Here is a 24,151-nt window from a genome sequence, read left to right on the forward strand (position 1 = left end):
TTCAATTAGTCTGCTCTCTTTACGGGGTGTTTATTTCCAAAATCATAGTATAACCCAAAAGCGTACATCACCCCCTCCTAATATTTGAATATCATGAATATAACTTATATGTGAATCTATATAAGAACTACGTTATGTCGTCTCGCTCTATTAATTTTTACATTATATATAAATTACTGTACTTCCTGGATCCGGAATCAATTTTTTGTCATCGGATTTCCAATGTCAATTTCTGTAAACAAACGATGGAAAATTTCCCGTAAGCTAGTTCATTTAGTAGGATCTTCCGCAATTATTGTTAAGAGATATGCGAGAAAGGCATAATTCGACCAGATAGGGAAAAAAGGTGAGGAATCATAATGAAACAATTGCATCAGATATTATTCGGGTTTTTTATTTGTGTCTGCGTATATTTGATGTACATGAACGTATACCCGGATGTGAAAAGACACAATACCGTAAAAATAGACAAGATAGATGAATTAGGGAATTACGTGCCGTTTCTCGCTTATTCGATCATATCTATGTGCGATATAACACTGAAACTAATAGAATTGTATAAAGTATTCAATTCATCATCTATTTCAAAGTACTATAAACCACTAAACTATACCACGTATCATATGACAATCTATAATTTGTGGAATCAGAGAGAGAAATTATATCCATACCAGGTCGACCAGAGCGGGCGAGCACCAAAAAGCCGAGATTCAAGCACATTGAATCGTGTTATGAAACCTGCTCTCTTCAAGATGGCAAACAAAATCAAAGAATTTAAAGATCTGAACGAAATACACGTTTCTGTTTCAAAAATTAAAAGAACTTCTACGGGAATTGTTATGGATGTTCAATTAATGTCTTCAGTACAAATAGGTCAAATAAAAAGTCTAAGATCGTGGTGTGTAGATAATTTTTATAATAGTGATGCAAAATTGAAATTCCACATTTCTTTTGGATACTTGTACAGAAAAGTTGAAGAAGACCTCACTCAACCAATATATATACTTGAAGAATGGATAAAAGAGAACATTCCAGTAATAGTAGTCAGGCGACCTTCGCCAACTATTTTTCTGTCTATGGAAAATTTTCACTCGGCAATCCTCGCGTAAATCCGCTACTCCTAAGGCGGAGGAAGAGTGTAGACATAATTTAATGATCTTTAATAGTAATTACAGAGTATTGAGGAAATGCTACATTAACAATCCGAATTCAAATGTTTGAACTAAGGGTTTTATTTCGGTTTTGTTCTCAGAACTAAAAGAATAATCATGAAAACAGTCTTCATTTATGTAAGAATGTAGTCATAGATCTTATTCTTACAACCTTTGTATAAACTTCAAGATTATAAAAAAGCGTTTTTTTTCTAAAGTGAACATTGATTGGTTAAATATTTCTCAGTGTGTTTGAATTTGTTTGTTAGCCTTTTGGTCATGAATGTTTGTCTCTAATATTTAATTAACTGTGCATTTGTATTCAGATATCGCAGATCAAATTTATTCGTTCATTGTGTAATCATACGTTTTTTGATTGAGTTAAGTCTGCCAATTGATATTTTATCGTATGTTTTTCTATGTTGTGATGTTATGCTATTGTTTCAGAAAAAGGGAGAAGGTTTGGGCCCATTAAAACGTTTAATCCCGCTGCAAATGTTTGCACCTGTCCTAAGTCAGGAATCTGATGTACAGTAGTTGTCGTTTGTTTATGTAATATATACGTGTTTCTCGTTTTGTTTATATAGATTAGACCGTTGGTTTTCCCGTTTGAATGGTTTTACACTAGTAATTTTGGGGCCCTTTATAGCTTGTTGTTCGGTGTGAGCCAAGGCTCCGTGTTGAAGGCCGTACTTTAACCTATAATGGTTTAATTTTTAAATTGTTATTTGGATGGAGAGTTGTCTCATTGGCACTCACACCACATCTTCCTATATCTATAGATGATGAGTTTCATTTCTTTTTCTATTGTGATATCTGTGTCATTACGCTCACATATCGTTTTAGGATGTTGATCAATTGAATAAATCAGTACGCCTTATAAGTCCCTTCTTTAAACTGGGTTGCATTTGCGGATCATGGGGGGTCCACTACACAAGCGAATATAATTCAATTTGAAAATAAATATAACCACCAAAGAAAGATAATTCTATTTCGAAATAAGGAGTCGTCACTTTAACCGTTCATGAGTTATAATCCTTTAAATCATTTATGAAAATGGCTAAATCTGTCGTTTCAATTCTCTAACATTAGTTTACCTAAACCAAATGATATGAAACGGATACACAATGCTTAAAATCACAAAATAGTCTCAAATACGTGAATACTGCAATTGGATGTGGAAGTTGACTCATGCATATTCAACAGTTGGGACTTATGTGGCCTACAGACACATTCTCCATTTATTCCTTATATTTTAGCACCCAATAGTTATTTTTTTCTCTAAATTTCAGCCCATTAATTTCTTCTCTTACCTTTTTTCTCAAACATGTAATTTTTTGAAATGGTACAAGTGTGGACACAGATAAGTGTGGATAGTAATTAATGCGGGATAAATATGTGTTGTGTCTGTTTGACTGACAGTGCAATCGTCACCGATTTTGTGCATTGGCTGTTTCCCACCTGATGATGTCCTTAATATTCTTTTATTTGCAACATACTCTCTATCTTGAAAACTTCACCTAGACCGTAATAGTACGAGTGCCTATGCTGGAAACTCATCAATAGCTGCTTGATATATCTTAATGTTTTATTACTTTTTGATAAATCTTAAATAGATTCACGGCTCTAAAAGAGGGGGAAAAGATACCAGAGGGACATTCAAACTCATAGATCGATAAATAAACTGAAAACGTCATGGCTAAAAAATAAAAAGACACAAGTAATCATGAGTACACAATACACAACATAGAAAACTTAAGACTAAGCAACACAATCCCCATAAAAATATGGGGTTGATCTCAGGTGATCTGGAACGGTAAACAGATCCTGTTCCAAATGTGGCACCCGTCAAGTTGCTCATGTTTTTGTAAACCCCGTAAATAGTCTAATTCAGAAGGTCACATTTGTGGTGAATAGGGACATAAGGAACATATCCGATATTCTGTGAAACAGTAACGGTAAACCAACTCGTGATGGCGTTCGTTTAAGGAGGTAGACCTAGGTTAAGGGAAATAACTCTTAAAATCATCAGTACGTTTGTGTCAACCATTTTCATAAATATATTCTAAGCTTCTAGGTTACATAGATTATTTCCAATCTGTTTCAGGTAAATGCTTAAAATACATTGATGATACATGACTTTACAAACGCATCACTGATTTAAAGAGTTATCTCCTTGAACCAAGGTACCCCTTAAGCTAGACGATGCATAGGCATCAGTCTATTGTTGAAGACTGAAAGTTTCCCTCTAGATATTTTTCAGTTGTTTGTGACATTAGGTTGCTGTTTGAGTGACTTATACCCAACTTCTCATTTTTTTCATATCCTAACTGATTCATTAATATTCATATGGTAATGATGGATGGAATTGTGCTTAATGTCCAGTAGCAAATATTACACACATAATTGGAGACTTTAGTCCAGTGGCAAATTAAATGGACGAGAACATGCTAGTTTGATGTTAGAATAAAACCTGCCTTGTTCTAGACTGACTCACTGAGTCTGATTTTTTACATTCTAGTTTACAACATGCAGGTAACAATTTATAGCATTTGACATGTCAGCCTTTCCGAACATATTATTCTACTCCACACTATTCACTGCATATATCAGTTAGCAGAAAAAAAAAACATATCTATATAAGGCTTTGCTTTATATCTGACCTGGGATGGAATCCAGAAACCTCAAGCACTTGAGGCAATAAAACTACCATGTAACCACTAATAAAAAACATAAAGGGTAGTAACTATAAGATAACAGCACATAATTACATTGTAAGAAAGCAAAACAAAGCAGATTTTCCTTATTTATTTGCACACTTTTCACACACATTTTGAACTACATTAAACTAAATGACTTGGAGCTTTGTTAAAGAAGATGACTTAGGGTTTGAAGAAATATTTCATGCATATTTAGAGACTTTCACAAAACATGAAGAATGAACTGTTGTTTAATGTCCAGTGGCAGATATTTAAGATGAGAGCATGATAGTTTGATTTGAATTTAAACCACATAAGACTGACTAATGGTTTTCCTGTTTAGGCTTTTGGTTGAACACATGCTGGGATAAAACTCATTGCCTCCTGTACTCCAGGGGAGCACTGTACAACTGATGAAACAAAATAAGAGTAATTGTAAGAAAACAAACAAACCAGAATTTCCTCATTTATTTGCACAGTTTTCACAAACATTTTGATAAAATTTAAATATTCATATAAAAGAAACACTACTCAAAGCAGAGTACATTTTGCATAATCATAATAATATAATCACATTCACATTGTCAGTCACTTAAGCAAATAATAGCCATCACAATCTGTCTGACCTAATGACCTTGCCACAAAAATGTTTCAAGCTAATTGGCCGTTTCAGAATTTAAAGCATCATGGGTAATTTCATTGTTCATACCCCAAAGTGAAAATAATGTGATGTCATTGGATGAATTTCCATAGTTTATAACGTTCTTAACCAATAAAAACGCTTTGGTGTACGCTTTCGAAAATATTACCCAGGATGCATTAGATTCTGAAACGGCGAATTAGAACTTATTATTTTTACAGATTTGGTTTGTTAACAGAGTATATCAGCACATGGTAAAGCAATCTGGGGAGGATCATTTCTAGAAGCAGGGTTCAAACCCATGACATAAGGGGGGTGTTCCAACCAAATATCCCCCTTCAAAAGCTTTGATCTTCAAAAGAGGAAGGGGATTCCAACCCCTGTAAACCCCCTCTGGATCTGCCACTGCAAAAAACAATTTAACAAGTTTATTAAGAAGCAGATTTAGGGGGGGGGATAATTATAACACAGACCTTTAACAAGTCCCACGCACAATGTCTTTGTTGTTGGTCCCCTTTTTTCAAATTTAGGGGTCCAGTCCTGTTTTTTTTGCAACTTCTTGCCATTAATGTAAATAGTCTGACTTTTGTCATGAGTTGGATTCTCAATTAGTAATTGATTGTTTATTAATATAATTTCTTAAATCTTCACAACATTTTTTCTTCATCACAATTTTGGAATGATTTATTTTTCGGTTTTCATGGTCCCACGAATCTGAACGTGATTCTTTAAAATATTAATTTTACAAGTTCATTTTCTTTATAAAAAAAACAGAAATACCAGATCTATTATATCATGTGAAAACAGGAATTGTTTAAGTATAAATTATAATGTAGATTTCATAACATAATATTTTCACTTTTTCATATTATGTGTAATAGTTGCATTATTTGAGAATACACATGAACATGTTTTGTTCAATTTATTGATTACAATAACAGCATATTTTGTTAGCTAGAGAATACCTGCCAATTTTTTAAAATGCCCATGGGGGTGTTGTGTGCAAAATGACTCCCAAAGTCCTACAAAACCTTCAAGGGGGCCTTCAAATATATTCTAATGTTGTTTTTTGGCTTCTTCATACTTTTAAAAACCCTTAGCCATTGTAAAATTAATTGTTTTGTTTGAAATTGTGGACAAAATTGCTCTTTCAAAATTTCCATTTTGGAGCCTCCATGGGGAAATCCCCGACATTAGTGACAGTTGGCAGGTATGGAATATTCTTTTGCTCAAAATATTGATCATAATAAAATTTTCGGCAGTTTGAAATACATAGTTTTGCAATTAAGGTAAAAAGATTTAAACAAAGGACAAAACAAAAAAAATAACAGATAAAGAACCTTTATGACAGATCGTTTCAATAAAATGTACTTGAAATTATACAATCAAAATTCAAATCAAATTTTCTCTAGATCAAAACTTCCATTAACATTCATGGGAACTATAATTTTTCCTCTGTCAGATTCATCCTATGGTGTCATTTAACAGATTTATATATGAATACACTTTTGGTTACCACAATGCCCACCAATGAAATAAGACATTACAAACAAAATAAAAGTAACAGTCAAATGTTAAAACAAAAACTTTGAATTATATATACTTATAGTATAAGCAGTTCCAATTGGATTTAAAAACGTTTTTTCTAACACCATTTTGAAAAACAATGAACAGTGGTTCAATTCATAAAATTCTCAGCATTCTTGTCAAACAGCCATGATAAATTCACAGAATTCATGAAGCAATGATTAGCACATTGAATCAGTAACAAAAGGATCACTGAAGGATAAATATTGCTTACATCTGGATGAGGACTTAACATTAAAATTTGCAATACACATTTAGCCAATGATTGATTTGGAGTTATCTTCCTTTGTCCATATCATATTTAAACCTTGCACTTCACATGAACAGATGATTTTGTAAATTGATTAATTATCGGAGTATACACGTAGAATCTATGTTATGTAGATCTATTTCAGAATCTTTGCACTTTTAAAAGAAAAAATAAACATAAAATAAAATGTTTTCATAAAATAAGCTCAGATCTGAAGTTTTCTTCTAAGGTTCAATTTAAAAATAAGCACTAAATGTTTGTTAAAACATATTATGACTAGTAATCCACACTTGGGTGCTTTTAAAAAAAAGTATTTAAAATGAAATTCATGTTAAAAGACAACATACATAATAAAACAGAAAAAAAGGTTATATAAAAAATAAATTAAAACAAAATATTGGGAATTTAGAAAATTATAAAAATAACAAGCAACTTTTAAAACAATAATAAGCCTGAGAGAAACAAACATTAAACAACAAAATATTTCATACATTTTTTGAAGTTTTTAATCACAACCAGAGTTATCTTTCTTTTCCCCACATTTATTTAGCAGAGCATTTTTTTTGGTTCAGTTTGTCTTATTAATCACATAATTCCTCATTATAATAATTTTGTAAGAAAATCACAGAACTTATTAAAGAAAAAATTCTACAACCATTTAAAAAGATTCTGAAAAATACCACAACATTTTTTTTCTTAAAACAAAAAAAGAAGAAATGTTCTTGAAAAATTCTTACAAGCATTTTTAAAAGGATTTGGGTATCATTTTTTGGCGATAACATATAATGTATAGGTTCAATTTTGTATATTATATGTTGTTACATAAATACACATAGAAACATTTTTCTGTATCTAAGTGTACAAACAAAATGTGATGACCAGGTTTTAACTAAATACAATTACATGGACTCTACCTTTTTTCATAATAGACTCAACTGTATATTGATGACCATTGCTTTTAGATCTAACAATAAATTAAAAAGCCCATTAAAGAAATCCAATTCTCCATCACCAGTTCTTTAGATTTAAATATTTAGAATAGGTAATCAGATTGAAGAAATAGCTCTTACAGCCAGGTGTTCAAAAACTTTTCAATTTTTTCTCTCACATAAGATTATGAAGTGTGGGTATAAAGAGTTTATATCGAATGGATATCTGATGATAACGGAGAACAGGTTTCAACTCAAAGCTTTGACAATGTCCAACATTGGCTCTGGGGTCAAGTGAGCTTTAAAATCCCGTCCTTGACTCTCCTGCATTTGTGCATTCTTCATCAAAATATCTGCATACAAGGGGAATGAAAATGATTCTTGCAGTAAGCCCATGATTAAATGACCTTTGCACTTTAAGATCATAATTGTGTCAGCGGTCTGCAGTCACTCTGACCATGACCTTTGCACTTTTTGGGGTTAGAGGTCAGCAGTCGCTTTGACCAGGACCACAGTCTGACGGAGTCCGTAATATTTTTAATTCATCCTCTAATTGTCTGATTCTTTTGTCTTTTAATTTCACTTGTTCTTTTAAACTCTTGATTTCTTCTGATTGTTGGAAATAAGCTTTCTGTAACTATAAATAGAAAATATGATGATTGAAACTATTAATAGAAAATATGATAATGATTGCAACTATAAATAGAAAATATGATAATGATAACAGATGTTCTTTAAAGTTATTTAAAAATAAGTAATTTTATGTTATTCGGGTATTTCAATATTTTAATCGTTTGTTGTATGCTGTCGCATAGACATTTACCCAATTTTTACTTTACACATGTTCTCTTATAATTCTTTTAAATCAAATGCAAAATACTGTGGATTCCTTATTATTCGTTGGGTACCAATTTTTATTCTTTTGGTTTGTACAGGAGAACCATGAATTTAAATGTTCAACGAATTACACATTTTTCTATAGGCTCTGTATGCAAAGATTGGCAAAACTAAAGCTATTTCCCTGGATCAAATGTTTAAAATAATTGGAAATAAAATTAGAAATCTGAAATTGGTCTATTTCATAGTATTGCATTTATCACATATAAGGGTTTACATAATCAATATGGAAAACATCAAAATCATAAGTAAAAGAATGACAGCAAAATATTATGGCAAAATAAAATATATATAAGTGGTTCCAATCAAAGAAGTTTGGGGTAGATTTTTCATACGGAAAGTGAAGAAAAGTGCTGGATTATGGTGATTGATTGAAAGGGAAAAAAATAGGTTCAGGAAAGCAAGAAATTAGGGCACAAAGTAGAACCACAAATACATATCATTTGGCCTGATCACAATCTGGTTGAATTACAGATTGGGTCTCGTAGCTTCACTTATAAGGATCTGACAATGCCCCATTCTACTTATTCTGCTCTGATGAATATTACATTAGCCAATGAAATTTTAGCTTTCAATTCTTTTAACAATGAAATTTCATCATTCAAATTTTCAGCCAATGACATTTCAGTCTTTTACTTTTTAACCAATGAAATTTCTGTCTCCAGAACAACAAAACCTAATGATCTCAAAAGTATACTTCATAGCAGACGGTCAAACAGAACAATGTCAGATTCTTGTGAGCAAAACATGTGCAGAGAGTCTGTTATTCAACCAGATTGGGCTTGAACAGAACTAAAAGTGGAAGAGATACCCACCTCCACATCATTAAGTGGTGATTGACAGGGAAGAGCAGAAGGAGGCGGAGTTGACCAGACTTTCTTGACATGAAATTTCTACAAAAGCAGACGACAGGAACAAAGCTTTATATATTTGTTTATATTGTGCAGACAAGATATACATTGAAGCTGTACTGTAAAGTGAGCTATTTTTCTCTACAAATTGTGTAAAAAAAAAAGTTTTTTTTTCTCTGAAAGACAAGCAGATGCTACTAGAACTTCAAGATATGGCAACAGCTTGCATTGGCCATGAAATTCTAATTGAATTAGAAGATTAATAATCTATTTTGATCCAAATTATATAAGACATGTACAAAACTCATTTGTTTTCATCAATTTTTTTCTTCTAGCCATGGTCAATTACAATTTCCATTTCTATAAAAATTACAAATCTTATTATTAGATGTACAGAAATATCAGACTCACTTTACAGTTTAATATACAAATATATAAAAATATGTAAAATTAAGGGGATTATATTAAGTGGATGATATAAAGCAATACCTCATTTTAAAACAATTTTATGTACTGCAAATTCAGAAATGTTTTGTATGCATTAATGATAGTTAAACAATAGAAAAATAAGCAAAATCTATCATTATGATTGCAGGAAAAATCAAATACCAATAACGATTTCAAAATCTAAAATGATTTTTTCAAATTTTTGAAAACTGAATTAAGCTTTTAAAATATTTAAAAATACATGTATTGCAAAAATTTCTGAATTTACAGATGTATCTGATGAAAAAAACATTTGTAAAACAATTTTGTAATTTTAGGATTGTTTCAAAATTTTATCACATGGGAGGATGGGAGTCACATTTTGCTGCCGCCATACATTAAATTTTCATTTTACTGATAATTCTAACAAAATTCAAAGGAAAATGCAACCATTCATATTTAACAATTTGAAAAAAACACCCTTCTCTCCACCTGTTAAATTTTGGAACATCCCTGAGTAAAACCTGAAAATGAATAATTCTTCAACAAACAGGAAATTGCCAACTAAAAATTTAATCAACAGAACATGGATTAACTGTCTCACCACTATTTCTCTTTTCTTAGTTTTAGTTTTTGTGGTTATCTCCCTTTTCTGAACATTAGTTTGTACAGTTATCTCCCTTTTCTTCTGTGGAAACAAATGGGGCTGCTGTATTACTTTGTTGGATAGTACTTTATAATGTTATAATTAAAACTAACAATTAAATATCTGAAGGAGATTCAGACCCACATAAAAAAGAACCAATATATTCATCACAAAATTTAAACCAAATGTTTGTAAAATGGATACAGTTTCAGATAGGGGCATACCCTCCCCCCTAATTTTAAGGTTTAAAAACTCTTACTCTTACTCCTAATTTTCAACTATTAGTAAAAAAGTCATACCAGAACAAAATAAAAATGCATTCTACTGTAGATGATTTTAACATATTACCCCAAATTGCAGTGGTTAACTTCAGCAATGACCATAGTCCAGTAAATTTATGTACAGGCCAATAAAAGGTATGCTCAAAATTCTGAACATAGAAAAAAATGGGCCATCAGACATTGTTTCAGTATCAGTTCAGTTCTTATATGACAACCCCTTAGATTTGTTGAAAGTACATATATACAAAAGCATAAATGTTGTTAAACAGGAAAAGCACAATTCAAGAGAAATTAAATTCATTTTATTAATAAAATCACCAGGGTTCTAACTAAAGATTAAATTGTAGACATATAACTGTTAAATGATAGAAGATTTGACTTATCAATTGATGTTTGCTAACATCTAAGATGAAATATAACAATTGGTAATGTGAATGAATGTGAAGACAGAATAACTAAGGTTAAAGGTCGTCTTCATATTTCCTGTAGAAGGAGCTATAATTTGAAAAACAAGACTTCAGTTTTTATTTGGTGATAAGATGACAAAGGTTAAAGGTCATCTTCATATTCCATACAGAAGAAGCTGTAAATAGAAAAGCTAGTAGGATTTTAATTGTTATGATTCTACCGATTATATGAAGAGATATTATGTCTATCAATAAGCTTCTGCACTATAGCAACTTACATTACTACGATCACATGACACCTAATTAACATAAATTATGTTAGTGTTCTAATTATAGAATTGATGAAATTACAAAATGACAGTATCTGGGCATGTCAAGTAATTTTCTGTCGATCCCATTTCTTGTCAACACATTTTTCTCCAACTTATCATTGCAGTGTATTTTGGAATTGACAAAATCATAATAATTCCAACAAATGATTCTATTGAAATCCTTGGCAGGCCATACAGATTTAACAACGGATATTTTTTTTCTTTATCTCAAATCAAATCGTAATTTTTTTCATATATGATTCTATAATCCTTGGCAAGGTTGTGAGGGTTAATAAAAAACAAAGTCAACAAAAAGTATTAATCCACCTAAAACAGTATAAAATAAAATTCTTGATTAAAATGCAAAAATGGTCTGTTTGAATAAACAATGTGTAAAAAGGTCTGTTTTATTCAAGAAAGTGTCAAGGTACATTAAAAGCAAAGCATTGTGGGTAAATTTGACAGGAAGACAGAATATCATCAATGAATGTGCTTAGGTTATCAAATAAATCAATGGACAAATTTAATAGACAATTACCTCAGGTTCGGAACCAGTAAATCCATTAGTCATTGCATCTTTTGTTGGCGAAATAGGGGACCAGCCTCTCTTTGTTACTTTCTTTTCTTCCTTGTGGCCATTAGTCATACCATTTTTATTTATGTGGTTCTCAGAAGCTTCACTGAAAGATTAAATCATGATCAACTCTGAAATGATGCTCACTAATGATAATATAACTTTCAAGTATTGTGTACTTGGTATTTTTTAACTTTTGATATATTTTGACTTGGATGGTGAGTTGTCTCATTGGCATTCATAACACATTTTTTAATGTATATCAAAGTAACTCGAATAATTCAAGCCCTTTCCGTGTCTGATTTTCTCCCACACAAGGGCTTGAACTCCTTATGATTATTGGCTGTGTGCCCGCCCTCTGTTTGAGAGAGCCAATCGGCAGCGATCAGGATAACTAGTCTGCGCAACTGTCTTGTAATGGTCTTACCAACCACCTGTGTTCAGTTAACACAAATTCGATAATAATTAATTAACATCAATTAACGTCAATTAACATCCCCAACTCCTCCTTCTTTAGCTGCCAACTTAAATCAAAATTCCCATATTGCATAACGGTGTGAATTTTCCAGTTGACAGTCTCTATCGAGGAAAATGTTCAGGCGTTAATGTAGCCTTCGTAGATCAGCGGAATATAAAGACTGAATTATTCGGGTTAATATCAAAGAAGATCATTGGAAGTTGAATATAGTACTGTTTTTTGTGTGTACCATATTTCCTGGATTTCCTGGATATTTGATTTCATTATTTAGCCAAAGTCTCTACATAATAAAATTAAGTATTCAGTTAACATAGAGTTGATGCACAATAATATTTTTTTTAAGGAAGCTCTTTTTTGCAACAAAAACTACAATGATTGAAAATTATAATACATTGGTAGAAAAAAATCGATAATCAGAACTTCACCATCAGATCTGAAGTTATACCTGACATCACTGTAAGATACATAATCTTCATTAGTACTGAGTTGTTTTAGGTTGTGTAATGATTGATTAAAGCTTTCAATTATAATCAAGAATCCAAAAACTCTCTAACAAAAAGATAGAATTCTACCTGACAGCACTGTAAGATACGTAATCTTCATTAGTACTGAGTCTCTTCAGGTTCTGTAATGATGCAGGTCGTTTTTCTGTCCTCCTCGGTACATCTATCGTATTTGCCCGTGGAGGCATGCCCTGCTTGTTGACAGTTTTATACGTGGTAATGGTTGGAGCCTGATGAATGATGTCGTTCTGTTGATTCTGTATGGCGGTTGATGATGTCGTCTTGGGACAATTAGTCACATGACCATCCTAGAAAACATATTGTCATGATATACAAATATTTGTTTCTTGTGTTTTTTATTTCTGTTTTTTTTTTATATAGATTAGACCATTGGTTTTCCCTTTTGAATGGTTTTACAATAGCAGTTAAAGGCCCTTTATAGCTTGCTGTTCGATTTGAGCTAAGGCTCTGTGTTGACAGCCATGCCATATAATGGTTTACTTTTTAAATTGTGACTTGGTTAGAGAGTTGTCTCATTGGCACTCATACCACATCTTCCTATACCTACATAGAGTAAAATATAATGAGTATGTAAAGTAACAATGAAAGAACAGAGTTGCAAACTGCTTGAAAAAACCTAATCTGTTCAAGGGCAATAACTAAAGATTTTTTTTCTTTCCACAATGCAATTTCACATACAATCAATATTTAAAGCTGTGTAACTCTTATATAAATATTAGATTGGCACAAATTTCAAATTTCTGCCAAAAATTGTACATGCAAGAGTGTTAACATGACTGGTAGACCAGACGCACACACAGACACAGGGGTTAAAAAATCCACTAGCCCGACGCCCAGGACTAGATCATTTACGCCTCGGGCAATTAAAATGTGTAATCCGATATGCCCGACAGACTAGTAACAAAAACTTCTTGACGTTTCCAAAATAGAAAGTGAAAAATCCCTTCATCACTATTCTATGTTAGCCAATTCGATTCAATTAAATCATCTTTGAAATTTGAACTGGGTTGTACATATTTTAAAAATAGAACAAATAACTCTGGCATGTCTGGTGGCTTGGTATCATGTGTTGATTGCAATTCTCGTACTTTAAATATCGATTTCTCATACCATGGCTTGGGGTATTGTACATTGCTTATCGTGCCAAGATTTTCAATTAACGGTATTTGGGGGTATGAGGTATTGATTGGTATTGACCTGTCTTGTTGCACAGCTCTTGAGCACGAAACCATGCAACAAAATATTTTTTAATATTTTAGTACGGGAACCCAAGGAACTTCGTAAGTTTCAAAACGAAAACGGTAGATGAAAGGAGTAACCAGGCTGAAAATTCATCCCCCAAAAATGCTAAATACGACAGGGAAAAGTCGCGGAAAAAAATTTATAGTGTCCAGGACAGAAGGGCTGCCAAGTCTTTAGCGTGAGACTCACACATGTTCATGCTTATTTGGCAGCATTTTCCTTTGATCTATTGTTTTTTCTCTTTGATCTTTACAATTTGGCCAAAAAATCACACATTCACTTCCTGAAAAGTTGGCAGAACTGGGACACAATGATTCCCCTGGCAAGGTTGGCTGTTGCTAAGGAAAAAAACAGACAATGCTCTGTGAATATTAGCGTTAGTTGCCCCAAGCACGCAAATAAAAAGTCTGCTTTGAATGTGGGAACAACTAATATAAAAAAGAAGATGTGGTATGATTGCCAATGAGACAACTATCCACAAAAGACCAAAATGACACAAACATTAACAACTATAGGTCACAGTACGGCCTTCAACAATGAGCAAAGCCCATACCGCACAGTCAGCTATAAAAGGCCCCGATAAGACAATCATGACAATGTAAAACAATTCAAACGAGAAAACTAACGGCCTCATTTATGTAAAAAAATGAATGAAAAACAAATATGTAACACATAAACAAACGACAACCACTGAATTACAGGCTCCTGAGTAAGTTAGGTTAAGCACCAAAAGAATAAATTACAGATCAACAAAATTTTTTAAATACAGTGTATAATGTCTCCTTCAAAACAAAGGACACCCACTTTGTATGATGCAGCAAACTCTTGATTTTTAAGGCATACTATATATAGCTAGGGCTAGCAGGTCAGTTTTGATGGACTAGCAGTTCTTCCAACAGGGCTAGTAAAATCCTGCTGCCAATAAGTCCTGGGCTAGTTAGCTGTAACAAAATTTTTTAACCCCTGCAGACAGATGGTCACTGTTTCTTTTTCTATGATCACTGCAAAAGGTTGCCAGAATTAAATGCATTAATAGTGTTTAAGTATAAAAAAAATGAAAAAATTGATAGTAAAACTAATGTTATCTTCAACTGCACACGACTAGAACAAGCAACTAAACTTTTTCATCCTAAAATGAGTTCATCAGCCGTAAGCAAAGGTAACAGGCTGGAGGCAAAGGCCAAGTTTAAGGGAGATAACTTACCAACATTGACACCATAACTGGTTCCCTGTTTTGACCTGCTATCCATTCATCAGCTGTTAGTGAAGGTAACATACTGGATGTATTGGGATAAATATCACTGTGAAACTGAGAGGAAACCTGCAAATGTTCAACATTTTTTATAGATATTGTGAAATATGGTATTATATAAGATATAAAATAGCATTTTATAAATAGTCATCATGAAATTATTTAAGGATGCTTGGGAGGGGACCGTATGCACAACAAAATCATGGCAAAATATTGAATTTGTTGATTGTGGCATTTATTTGGTTGAAGTAGAAGTAGAAGTACTCTTGTTTTTTACTTGTTATCAGACTTTCAGCAACCTCTGCATTTAACAATGTACATTTTTTGGTCATAATTGATTCAGATAGAATACATGGAATAGGAAAAATACAAACTTAAATTTTGATAACACTATTTGTAAGAAGCATAATGCTGCATTTACCGAAATCGCAAAAATGAATTTCACATTTTTGTCAATTCTTCCACAATTGCAATAATAAATGTGCAAGAAATATTTTAAAATTTAAAGTATACTAGCCTTTCTTGGGACTATCATTGATATCGGCTCTATAACATCCTTGCCTGAGTGTAGTTTATAAAATCGCATTACTTCACATCTACTCGTATCACAGCCTCTCTTTGGCATCACACCTGGAAAAATATAAATAGTTATCAAAGGTACCAGGCTTATAATTTAATACGCCAGACACACTTTTTGTCTTCATAAGACTCATCAGCGATGCTCTGACAGATAAATTAAATACACCAGACACACGTTTCATCTACATATATAAGACTCATCAGTGATGCTTAGATCAAAATAGTACACATTGTTTAACCATGCTATTCGTATTTCAACTAATACTTAAACCTATACACGATGTTGTGTTCATTCTATGACAGAGGTTTAAATTTGTGTAAAGAGACGTAGGTTTGTGTAATTTAAAGGTAAACCAGAGTCTGAAACTGAAAATTTTTCAGAAAAGGGGACTAATAGTAATTTGATGTATAGCTGTCTCATTGGCAATTATTCCACATGTCCCTCTTTGTATTTTAAGTGTTACATCTAATTCTACCAAATGTCTGACTTTCTTTAACATGTTTAATCCCTTTCAGCTTTTATGAGGTTACATTAAGAATAAATGCATGCTTTGTTGTGCTATGCATAACCCTATTCATAATTAAAAGTATCTGAAAACAGGCAGTAAGTGTCAGAAAAATACAACACATCACTATTTTCCTGCTAAACAAATATGAAGTCGTTCTGTCCTAACAGTAGTTTCGGCAAACAGGAAGTAGGTATTTGACAAATCAGAAAATGGTACGTATCTATAGTTTGCTGTTCAGTGTGAGCCAAGGCTCCCTGCTGAAGACTGTTACTTGACCTATAATGGTTTACATTTATAAACTGTGACTTGGATGGAGAGTTTTCATTGGCCCTTATACCACATCTTCTTATACCTATAAACAATTAAATACGAAAAATTGTGATGAAAAATATGTTCAAAAGCGGCACAGATAATGTGTTTGCAATATTGCCCTTTTCATATAGTCACTTATCTGTATATTCAGCACTCTTACCTAAACTTCGCTGTGGGTATGAAGACATGAAGGCGTTAAGGAAATAACAATTTGATTGGTCATCAATTTCGTAATATCGTATATTGCTATCGCCTTTGCCTGCTAAATACATGACTCTATTGTCCCTGTCGTAATATGGTAACAGAATACCATTAGATGTGTCTATAGTGTTGTTGAATAATGACTTGTTGAATTTCCTCTGAAATAAACAGAAAGTATAACATGAAATAAAAAATCTTAGCTTTTGTCTCAAAAACTGTAAAACTATTTCTGTTACAAATATTTAAGGTGGTACCCAACACTTTCACTAAAATAAATTTGGCTCGTTTAATTTTCATAAAATTTTGACAAAGCATTTACTTTGACCTTTTAACAAAAATATAAAAATTTCAAAAATTTTGAACCAACAGTTTTGTCAGAAAATTACACTGTTTACATAGCAGTTTGACAAACATTTATTTTTATCATTGAGAAGCTCAATATTCCCTTAAGAACATAACATCATTAAAACGTTCTGCTGACTTTACAGAGTTATCTCCCTGTAGTGTTAAGTACCGCCTTAAATCACTTCTGTATACCCTTTATATCATTCTTTATTTCAATATATTGAAGATTTACTATTTCAGAAGGCCATAACTGTATAAAGATAGATTCCACAACTGCAACAAGTGTGTTATGATATTTCTCCACTCGAGACAGTTAAATTTTAATATTTAAAGCTTGAGGCTTGCCGAGCTTTTAAAATTAGTAATATTTAGCTGTTGAGAGTGGAGAAATATAGTAATACACAAGTTATAGTGGTGGAATCTGTTTCTCTAATGATTTTTATCCTTCTTTTTCAAAGATTTCAACAAAGTTGTGTACTTTTTATGTGGCGTCATCAGGCACGGTCGCCTTTTTTAATGACATCACAATAGGAAAATTGAGAAGAAACCAAGAAAATTTAATGTCACAATTAAATGTCGACCAATCATTTGCCGAGAACAGATTTTTCACTAGTGAGGAGAAATATTTTTCTCACTTGGATCAAGAAATGTGAAAATAGCACAAAAATTAGAGAAGCAAGCATTAAGAATGTTTGTGTCATTGTTGCAACCATGACCAAAATGATCTAATCCAACATCTGGCTTATAAAGGAAATGCCCATACTTGAAAAAAAGTAAATTTTAAAACAGAGGTTTTTGTCTTGTATTTTGTCAATAATCTCCTCACCTAATGAAGTTAATATTGTGTAAATATTTTTTTTACTTTTTTTTTTAAAATACTGTGGATTCATTATTATTCGTTGGATACCAATTTTCGTGGATTTCGTGGGACCAGTTGAGAAACACGAAATTAAATGTTCAACGAATGACAAATTTTCTTATTGCTTGTATGCAGACTTTGGCAAAACCATGAACTCAAATATCCACGAACATGTAAGTTTTCCTCAATCCACGAAAAATTGGTACCCACGAAAATAAATGAATCAACAGTATATTTATGAAAAATAAAATATCTTTTTTACTTACAATATCCCAGACAGCCAGTTCTCTACTACTGGATCTGGTCATACCACATGTAAATATTCTATTATTATCTACAAATACTGATTTAGACGATCGGTTTCCATCATGGCCTTGACATTCCTACAAGAAGAAAGTATATTTCAGGACTATTCCATTAGTATGTATATCAGAGGGTAGGAAGGAAAGTTTAACTATTGAATGTGGGTCATTGGTATTTTTTTAGAATGTGCCTATAACAATTAATATTTTTTTCTAAAAATTGTTCTTGGTTATAGGGATATTTAGAAAGTCCATTCCTACCCTCTCACATACATTCTGATGGAATAGCCCTCATCCTTTAACAATGTTTTTATCTGCAAGAAAAGTCCAACATTTTCTGTTGATTTTACTGACTGATAATTTTCTTTCTTAGTACAGTGAAGTGATATGAAAATTATTAGGTGTACCTGTCATTGTTGATGAAATAAACAAGTTTGTCACGGATAAAATTGTGATAAACAGATAATCATTGGTCATCTCAGCGTAAATGCTTTTCAATTGTGTCATACTGACTCAAATGAGAAAATCAACCTCTTTGAGATCATCTTAAAATATCTATAAATATTACAACTAGATCTCACCTTGATATTTTTGTTGACTGACTAATATTTTATTGTTTCTGTTGAGCTAAATACATTTTTTAATAGAATTGGGTGTTGATTTAGAGCTAGACAAATTGTAAGACACCTGTCTATTGTGTTTTGTAGAAACTGTATGCTGCCCTCTAGATGTTAATTGTTGTAGTAACTGTCTTATTTTAGTATACCCTTAAAAAACATTTATTCATAAGAAATAAAGTTCAGCATATTATCCCTTCTTACACTTATTTTCTTATAATTTTGAAATTTATTATCGCACAATTTTATAAAGGTTTATGATCAAATTGAAGACCTGTTGGTGACCGTCTGCTGTTGTTTTTTTCTATGGTCAGGTGGTTGTCTCTTTGACACATTCCCCATTTCCATTCTCAATTTTATTGTCATGAATATCTAGTAGGCTTTTTCCCCTTCATGTTGTATGTATATACTTTTGTAGTAAAATGGTGGATTCCATGATACATAACATGATATATTGTTAACTTTTTTAATTGATAAAATTTTACATGTTATTACCATGGCAACACTTCCTGTTCTGGGATCAAGAACTCTGATCTGTTTATCTTTACATGTAGTACAGAATAAGCTACCGTCTGTGTTCCATGATATGGAATAAATACTGTCTGGATGTTCTGAGATCACACTGATGGGTTCTGCCTGCTCTACATTCCATAATATACACTGCAAATAGATAAACAATAAAATATTCAACACTGAGAAAAATCCATCATATTTGACACATCAAATAAAACATTGTTATATGAAGTTTTTGGTGGGGTTTGTGTTGCTTAGTCTTTAGTTTTCTATATGTTGTGTGTCTTGTGTACTATTATTTGTCTGTTTGTCTTTTTTCTTTTTAAGTCATGGTATTGTCAGTTCAATTTATGAGATTGAATGTCCCTCTGGTATCTTTTGCGCCTCTTATATAATAAAAAGTCAATATATTTAGTATTCTTCAATAAACATAAAACTTTATACAGTGAAACCTGTTTAAACCGAACCTCTTTGGGACACAAGATTTTGTTCGGTTTTATCAGGTTTACAACACATACAATTTGATATGACAGTGATTTAGAACATGTTTAGTTTATACAGGATTTGGGTTAGCCAGGTTTCACTGTAGTCTCTTAATGATGAATATTCATTCAGACAAACAACTTTTGTGTTTGACAAAATCGTCAAACTGTCTTTCAGGCAAAATGCAAGAGGTTACATTATTTTTGGTCTGACAAAAGTTTTCAGTTTTTTGTCAATTGGTTATCTGTCAATATCAATGTCAGATTAGATACTGGCATTCAAAATGTTTGTTTTGTTCACACATCGAATTTTATGCAACTGTCATACAAGTGAGAGGTTTATGTAGCTATAAAACCTGGTTTAATCCAACATTTTCTACATAAGGAAATGCCTGTACCAAGTCCATAATAAGCCTTGATTAAAATTAGAAAGTATTGAATTATGGGTTGTTTTGATAGTAATCAATCATCATGTCACTTTTATGACCGGAAATGTGTGGAAGTTAAAGGCAAAAGGTTGGGTCAAAAAGATTGTGAATTATGTTAAAATGACCGAAAAAGCTTTGAACTAAAAAGTATATGACCGTTTCATGCTTTGCCCAGCCGGACTTTTACCGGACATTATGCAAATGTCCGGAATAAATGACCGTTGCAGTATAAAAACATTATTAGGTCATAATTTAACTTTTTTGTACGCTCGATATAACCTCGCCCTTCCCCAGGTTCTCCACCTCATACAAAAAAGTTTATATTTTTCCGACATTGACCTTATATTGTATATAATTATATTTATCACATATTTGTTATGAATACGTTGGGTTTTGTATAGGCAATAACCTCAAAAATTTTCAGGGCAAAAAAGAGATATTGATATTGTGCCCTGATTCTAAATGATGTGACGTCATCGCATCCTTAACGACACGTTTGTGATAAATTGTTTAAGATTTTACCTTTTATCTTTCATTAAATTGTTATAATTGACCTTTTTATCTCTTTTCTGTAAAACTCAAATATGTGATAAAAAGATTATAACATGTCTTTTCCATATTAGCCCGGGTATCATCCCTCGACCCATTTCGGTCCTCGGCTAAAGCCTTGAGGCTGATATGGGAGTCTCAGGATGATACCAGGGCCAATATGGAAAAGGGCATGTTATAATCTATATGTATTACCTTATGATCAAAGCCAGCACTGAGAATGACATTCTCTGCTGTTGGGTGCCATTCTATATACCCAACTCTCCGATGATGGCCGTGAAGATCCACTTGCCATTCTGATAAATTTTTATTAAGGTTATCTGGAATTTGCCATATTTTTACCTACAATGTAAATACAAAATATATTTATTACGTAGATCACCAAGATGGAAACTATTACAAGTTTTATAGCAAAACTAACTGGTCTAACAGAGAGACTTACATTCAATCTCATCAGATTTTGTGCCTCACAAAAATACAGCAATAATAAAGACAAAGGGTTAAGGTAACAATAGGGGGTCTCATTGGGGGTTTTGATCCCAAATCCCGCTTAATGTTTTGTCAGATTCCTGTATCCCGCTTACACTATGAAAGTAAGCAATTCTCATTTTTTTGTAATTTCCTGTGTTCCACTGGAGTTAATTTCCCGTTTTCACGGCACAATAATTTGACTTTCCCATGTCACGTTTACGAAAAATCGGCAATCCTGCGTCACGCTTAGACCCCAATGAGACCCACGCAATAACTTCATTGTCTCCTCTGTTTAAAATGATTTCATGTTATAGCCCTTTTCAGAAACTCTTCAAGATAGGAGGTCTATTGTAACTCACTGTGCTGTCTTCTGATGATGATGCTATGATATTATCACTAAATGGACTCCATTTTATGTCTAATACTGCTCCAGAATGACCACATACTCTAGGAACACTAAACTCTACTCTACCAGTCTGCAAAACAAAGATTGAAAGACATTAGTATAAAAATATAATTATAAAATACTCTTAACTATATACTGTATAGCAGGTTATTTTCGCAGGGTGTAAATTTTTTGCTTTATTTTTGTGGATAAAACATAATTGCCAAAATAAATTCCGCCAATTTAATAGTGCACATCCTAAGGTATTGATAAAAGTTTTGAATCCGCCAAAATATTTTGCATATCTTATTCAGTAAAACTTGCTTCATTTCACATCTGCGAAAACATTAGCTTCTTTATATACAGTTACTATCAGTCTGAAAAGAAGGTTGTAAATCAGAGGAAGCCTTTGTTCATGTCTGTTTATATATTTTTTCTGTAACTATATAGTTATAAATTAGCCTGAAATTTTCTCATATGAATTGTTTCACATTCCTCATTTAAGAAGTGACCTACAGAATTAGACTATTTACCGGATTTGATATCACATAAGCAACAAGACAGGTGCCATATGTGGAGCAGGATCTGCTTACCCTTCGGGAGCACCTGAGATCACTCCTAGTTTTTGGTGGGGTTCGTGTTGTTTCTTTGGTTTTCTATGTTGTGTCATGTGTACTATTGTTTATCTGTTTATCTTTTTCATTTTTAGCCATGGCGATGTCAGTTTGTTTTAGATTTAAGAGTTTGACTGTCCCTTTGGTATCTTTGGTCACTCTTTTAAAGCGGACTCAGTGTGAAACTTTTAACATTTGGAAATCTACAAGGGTATCTTTAAAGTGCAAGAGATTTTGCTGTCTCTTAACATGGGTCAGCCATTTATTGTCCTCTTCTGACGGACTAGCATTGTACCTCTAAACCTCTAAGACCATACTCTCAAATAGTGTCAAGAGAGCCGAAAATTCAGTCCCTGAAACTTTATCACTGTATCAGGGATCGAACCAGGGACCTTTGTGTTAGTAGGCCAATGTGCTCACCACTTTACCACAGCTCCCTATTGTTTCATTGGTTATCAAACCTATTTAAGGTGGTACCCAACACCTTCACTAAATTTAATTTGGCTCGTTTAATTTTCAGAAAATTCTGGAAAGTATTTACTTTGACCCTTTGACAAAAACATAAAAATTTCGAAAAATTTGAACCAATCATTCTATCAGAAAAATTACACTGGTTATATAGCGGGTTGACAAACACTATTTTGATCACTGAGAAGCTTTAAATTTTCCATTAATGACACAACGTAACTAAAATGCTCAGCTGATTTTACAGAGTTATCTCCTTGTAGTGTTAGGTACCACCTTAAGTCTTATTTTAATATACACTTACCTGTTTAAGGGGGAGACATATAAACGATCCACCTCCACCTGTATCGGGGACAACACACAAAAATTTAGGGTTTACGGCACAAAAATTACTGTCATGTGTACTCTTAGTTATTTTTACGTTCTCGTAACATTCTTCTTTTTTGGCAGGATTTCCATACACGTGTCTGAACTTTGAAGTACGAATTCTAAATGGCATCTGAAAGTAAATAAACATGTTTATGATATACTTTCTAAAATGTTATAGCATTGTACTATCTGTATCAAATAATGTTTGATTTTTATAGATAGTATATTTCAATAAACTTGTCTTCTACAATCTAACCCTTGCTATAAAATTATCTAAACTTTAGAGTACCTTTCAGAGTTCTCATGACCATTGAAAAATATATTGAAATTAAATCAAGGTACAGACAGGATAATGTATATTTCAAAATACTTGTATTTGAAAGTGTGAAATTTTTAGAAGGGATTTATTTTCGCCAATTTCACAATGAAAACGGAAAACATATATCCCAAATCATTAAATATTTGATGTCTGAGGGAATTAAAAACCAAGGACAAGAAAAAACAGAAAATAAGCCTTGTAAGCAAGTTTTGTTCCATAAATTTCAAAAAATCAAACTTCAATTTTTTTTATACTTTACAGAATGATCTTGCTGTTGACAGATTGAATATAGTTTTAAGGTGAAGCATTTCAAATAAGATAGGACCCTAGAAATATATCAAAAGAATGGCACTGAATATTCAATATAAAAAAAAGATTATATTGAAAAATCTGAGTTGAAATAGCTCCTAGATTGCCTCAGTCCATTAAATCCATAAAATTATCTGTCACAAATGATCATGTATTATTCTAATGACACTCCAAGTTGTTCACAAGTGTGTAAGCAAATAATCAAACAAAGCAGACGACAGATGTTGAATGTCCTAATTATTGACCTATCCACAATGCAACAAGAGATATTTCTACCTTACATATTGATGATCAATATCCCGGTCTCAGAGGGTGTAAAATCTAGTTAATTATTCATGCAACAGATTTATGAGACAAACTTCCTTCTTCTGAATCTTA

General features: G+C 32.4%; 2 protein-coding genes across 11 annotated transcripts in view; both read right to left on the minus strand.

The window, feature by feature from the left end:
- Positions 1 to 4,303: 4,303 nt before the first annotated feature.
- The window catches only part of LOC134719009 (coronin-6-like), a 241,453-nt gene continuing 221,605 nt past the window's right edge, over positions 4,304 to 24,151 (minus strand). Inside the window, exon 16 of the mRNA XM_063581918.1 lies at positions 4,304 to 7,719. The gene's annotated coding sequence lies outside the window, so the exon portion shown is untranslated. The remainder of the gene's footprint in view (positions 7,720 to 24,151) is intronic.
- LOC134719007 (coronin-6-like) overlaps positions 4,304 to 24,151 on the minus strand; it is a 48,407-nt gene continuing 28,559 nt past the window's right edge. For 6 of the 10 annotated variants that reach the window (XM_063581908.1, XM_063581911.1, XM_063581912.1 and 3 more), the window contains 13 exons: positions 23,081 to 23,275; positions 21,672 to 21,788; positions 21,037 to 21,183; positions 19,365 to 19,529; positions 18,217 to 18,333; positions 16,706 to 16,904; positions 15,663 to 15,775; positions 15,098 to 15,214; positions 12,700 to 12,938; positions 11,614 to 11,755; positions 10,035 to 10,118; positions 8,969 to 9,046; positions 4,304 to 7,893 (listed from right to left, as the gene is read on the minus strand). In XM_063581908.1, the coding sequence (XP_063437978.1) occupies positions 7,744 to 7,893; positions 8,969 to 9,046; positions 10,035 to 10,118; positions 11,614 to 11,755; positions 12,700 to 12,938; positions 15,098 to 15,214; positions 15,663 to 15,775; positions 16,706 to 16,904; positions 18,217 to 18,333; positions 19,365 to 19,529; positions 21,037 to 21,183; positions 21,672 to 21,788; positions 23,081 to 23,275 (1,863 nt within the window). In that variant the 3' untranslated portion in view covers positions 4,304 to 7,743. Of the gene's footprint in view, positions 7,894 to 8,968; positions 9,047 to 10,034; positions 10,119 to 11,042; positions 11,064 to 11,613; positions 11,756 to 12,699; positions 12,939 to 15,097; positions 15,215 to 15,662; positions 15,776 to 16,705; positions 16,905 to 18,216; positions 18,334 to 19,364; positions 19,530 to 21,036; positions 21,184 to 21,671; positions 21,789 to 23,080; positions 23,276 to 24,151 lie in introns of all 10 variants that reach the window. The other 4 variants (XM_063581914.1, XM_063581916.1, XM_063581915.1 and 1 more) reach the window with 4 other exon arrangements.

The sequence above is a fragment of the Mytilus trossulus genome, chromosome 5 (genome assembly GCF_036588685.1).
Source record: "Mytilus trossulus isolate FHL-02 chromosome 5, PNRI_Mtr1.1.1.hap1, whole genome shotgun sequence".
NCBI classification, from domain to species: domain Eukaryota; kingdom Metazoa; phylum Mollusca; class Bivalvia; order Mytilida; family Mytilidae; genus Mytilus; species Mytilus trossulus.